This window comes from Pteropus vampyrus, unplaced genomic scaffold, assembly GCF_000151845.1.
Source record: "Pteropus vampyrus isolate Shadow unplaced genomic scaffold, Pvam_2.0 Scaffold279, whole genome shotgun sequence".
Lineage (NCBI taxonomy): Eukaryota > Metazoa > Chordata > Mammalia > Chiroptera > Pteropodidae > Pteropus > Pteropus vampyrus.
This window is the reverse complement of record NW_011889060.1, coordinates 1,061,214-1,063,680: the sequence shown is the minus strand read 5'-3', so window position 1 is coordinate 1,063,680 and position 2,467 is coordinate 1,061,214. Positions and strand designations below refer to the sequence as shown.

The 2,467-nt window shown below is 44.8% G+C and overlaps 1 protein-coding gene across 1 annotated transcript in view; it reads right to left on the bottom strand.

Moving 5' to 3' along the window:
- Positions 1 to 2,467, bottom strand: part of MTR (5-methyltetrahydrofolate-homocysteine methyltransferase) — a 103,812-nt gene that overhangs the window by 26,676 nt on the left and 74,669 nt on the right. Inside the window, exons 22-23 of the mRNA XM_023520822.1 lie at positions 1,749 to 1,816; positions 1,076 to 1,196 (exon numbers count right to left, since the gene is read on the bottom strand). Coding sequence (XP_023376590.1) covers positions 1,076 to 1,196; positions 1,749 to 1,816 — 189 coding nt within the window. The remainder of the gene's footprint in view (positions 1 to 1,075; positions 1,197 to 1,748; positions 1,817 to 2,467) is intronic.

Below are 2,467 nucleotides of genomic sequence, written 5' to 3'. Positions count from 1 at the left end.
TGAACGTTCATGCTGTTGATGTAAGAATGCCCTAACCTGCAGAGAACTTTCATAAGAGCCAAAACTGATGACAATTGTCAGGAAGCAAGATCTCGAACACTCTGAAGAATGACAGTTTTGCAGTTTCTCTTATGCCTTTGGGATTAAGGAGGGAACATAGGAAGGTTACATGAAGATGGCAGGAGTTGGATTAGGGATAGTTAGGATTACTGCTCTCTTGAGGGTGGTTACGCCCTCAAGGGGTGTTACCTGTGGCGTGTCAAAGGTGTGCTAACCTAGGTGCTGAAGGACAACAGGAGGGGCTGGCTTCGAAACCTTTCACTGAAGAAGTTAAAGGCCTGGGGCGGGACCTGCCCAATTAGGAATTTATGGTTTATTCCAGGCCCCTTTCTGTCCACTGTGTCCTAAGGAATGTGTCATGAGAAGTCTGATACACACAATTAGCATAATTCTCACCAAAAATCATTATGATCATGACCCCTGGAAAAATCTGACAAAATGAATAATGATAATATGATCAAATATGAACTTTCTCCTCTTTAAACTGTTTAATCCAAAGTTTCCCCCTTTCAAAAACAACTTCCCAAGGTAATGCTTTGATTCGATCTCACGAGGCTGGCTTTCTGTTTCAACTACTACAACGTAAGAGTTTCATCAGGGAATCTGTAATTACTCAATCAGACACCTGCTTCAAGGTAGAGAGTGGGCTACAGTTTAAGCCATGTCTTTGTGTCAAAAAAGCTTCTCCGCTTAGTTGGATTTCGAGAGGAATCAAGTGTTTGTTAGAAATCTCAGGAACTGAACAGGAAGTGAGAGGACCATTATCACCAGCCAAAGGGATCCACAGAAAGGCGAAGGGCGGGGACCGCGAAGGCAGCTCCTGCAGCGCTGCAGAAGTGTTCCAGAAGTGTTCCCGCTCTTGTCCACGTGAAGAGCAGGAAGTTCAAGTGTTTATGCGTGAGGAGCCACGGCACGAATAAACACAAGGGAGAACGACGCGGGTCTTACCGCAGTCTTCAGACACCGGCATTTCGGAGACTGCGAGGGGGAGACGCGACTCAGGGGCGGGACTCACCGCGAAGTGGTGGCCCCTCCGATCAACAACGGGACCCTTATCGCTAATCTCTCCATCTCCTTGGCAACGAATATCATTTCATCCAGGGAAGGAGTGATGAGTCCCGACAGGCCAATTATATCTATTATTTAAAAAAAAAAAAAAAAAGGACAGTGAGAAGGAGGATGAGAGAAAAGGAGGAAAAGTATCAAAGCTCATTTTAAAAAGTTTGTGATAAAGACCACAAAACCTACTATGAATTCCCAATTTCTAATTCTAAGACATCACCTTTGGGGTTTCAATTTATTGTTTGCTTTTGGTAATAAATATCATTTGTACCTTGCCAAAGACCTGGAAAGCCGTGAAATAGAATATATTATTAATTTATGATTTCCCAGATTATAACATGTCACGATGTTCAAAGAAAAATAAAAAGTACACAGAGAAAAAACTTAACACAACACCTTCTCCCGGAAGGAGCCTGCTGTGCCCGTCCCCGGTCTGCAGAGCGATGAAGGAGTTTCAGGGTTCCCTGCTCACCTCTTCAATCCCCACTATAAATGGCCCTGAAAGCAGCCCCTGCAGAGGACCTGGCGTCCGGTCATCCGAACGTCCCAGCGGTCCCCCCCCGGCCTGGGGCAAACCAGCCCCTGCCAGACAGATGCAGGGGGTGCCCAGTACAGTCCCAAGGTACCTGCTTTGTGGTCAACAGCCGCCTTCAGTATCTTGTCGCAGGGAGTCATGACCCCCAAGTCGATAACTCTGAGGTACAGAAAGGAAAAGTGAGAGAATTAATGAGAACTCGTTAGAGACGAAGCGGAAATGAGTATTTTTATTTAGCCGTCAGACACTGCTCTGCTGTAAACTGGACCCGCACTGAAGCACTCACTGAACACCAACTGTCTCAAGTACAACTACCACTTACTGAACACTTCGCTACGCCGGGCACTAAGCTACGCGTTTTTAAGCAGCTTTATTGATACGTAATTCACACAGCATAAAATTCACCCATTTAAAGTACATAATTCAATAGTTTTTGGTATATTGCACTATTATTTTTCAAAGCTCTGGTAAAATATATAATTTGCCCTTTTGACTATTTTTAAGTGTACGATTCAGTGGCACTAGTTACAATCAGACACAATGCTGGAGAACCGTCATCTCCAATATTTATTTTGAAAACTCTTCCAACACCCCAAATAGAAACTGTGGAATCACTCAGTAAAACCGCCCAGTCCCCCTCCTCCGGCCCCTGTAACCTCTACTCTGTGTTCTGTCTCTGTGAATTGTCTGCTCTAGATGTTTATGAGTGGAATCGTACATTATTTGTCCTTCTGCGTCTGGCTTGCTTCACTCAGCGCAGGGGACATACCATATTTTATCTCTTCTTCCATCTGTCAGCGGACATTTGGG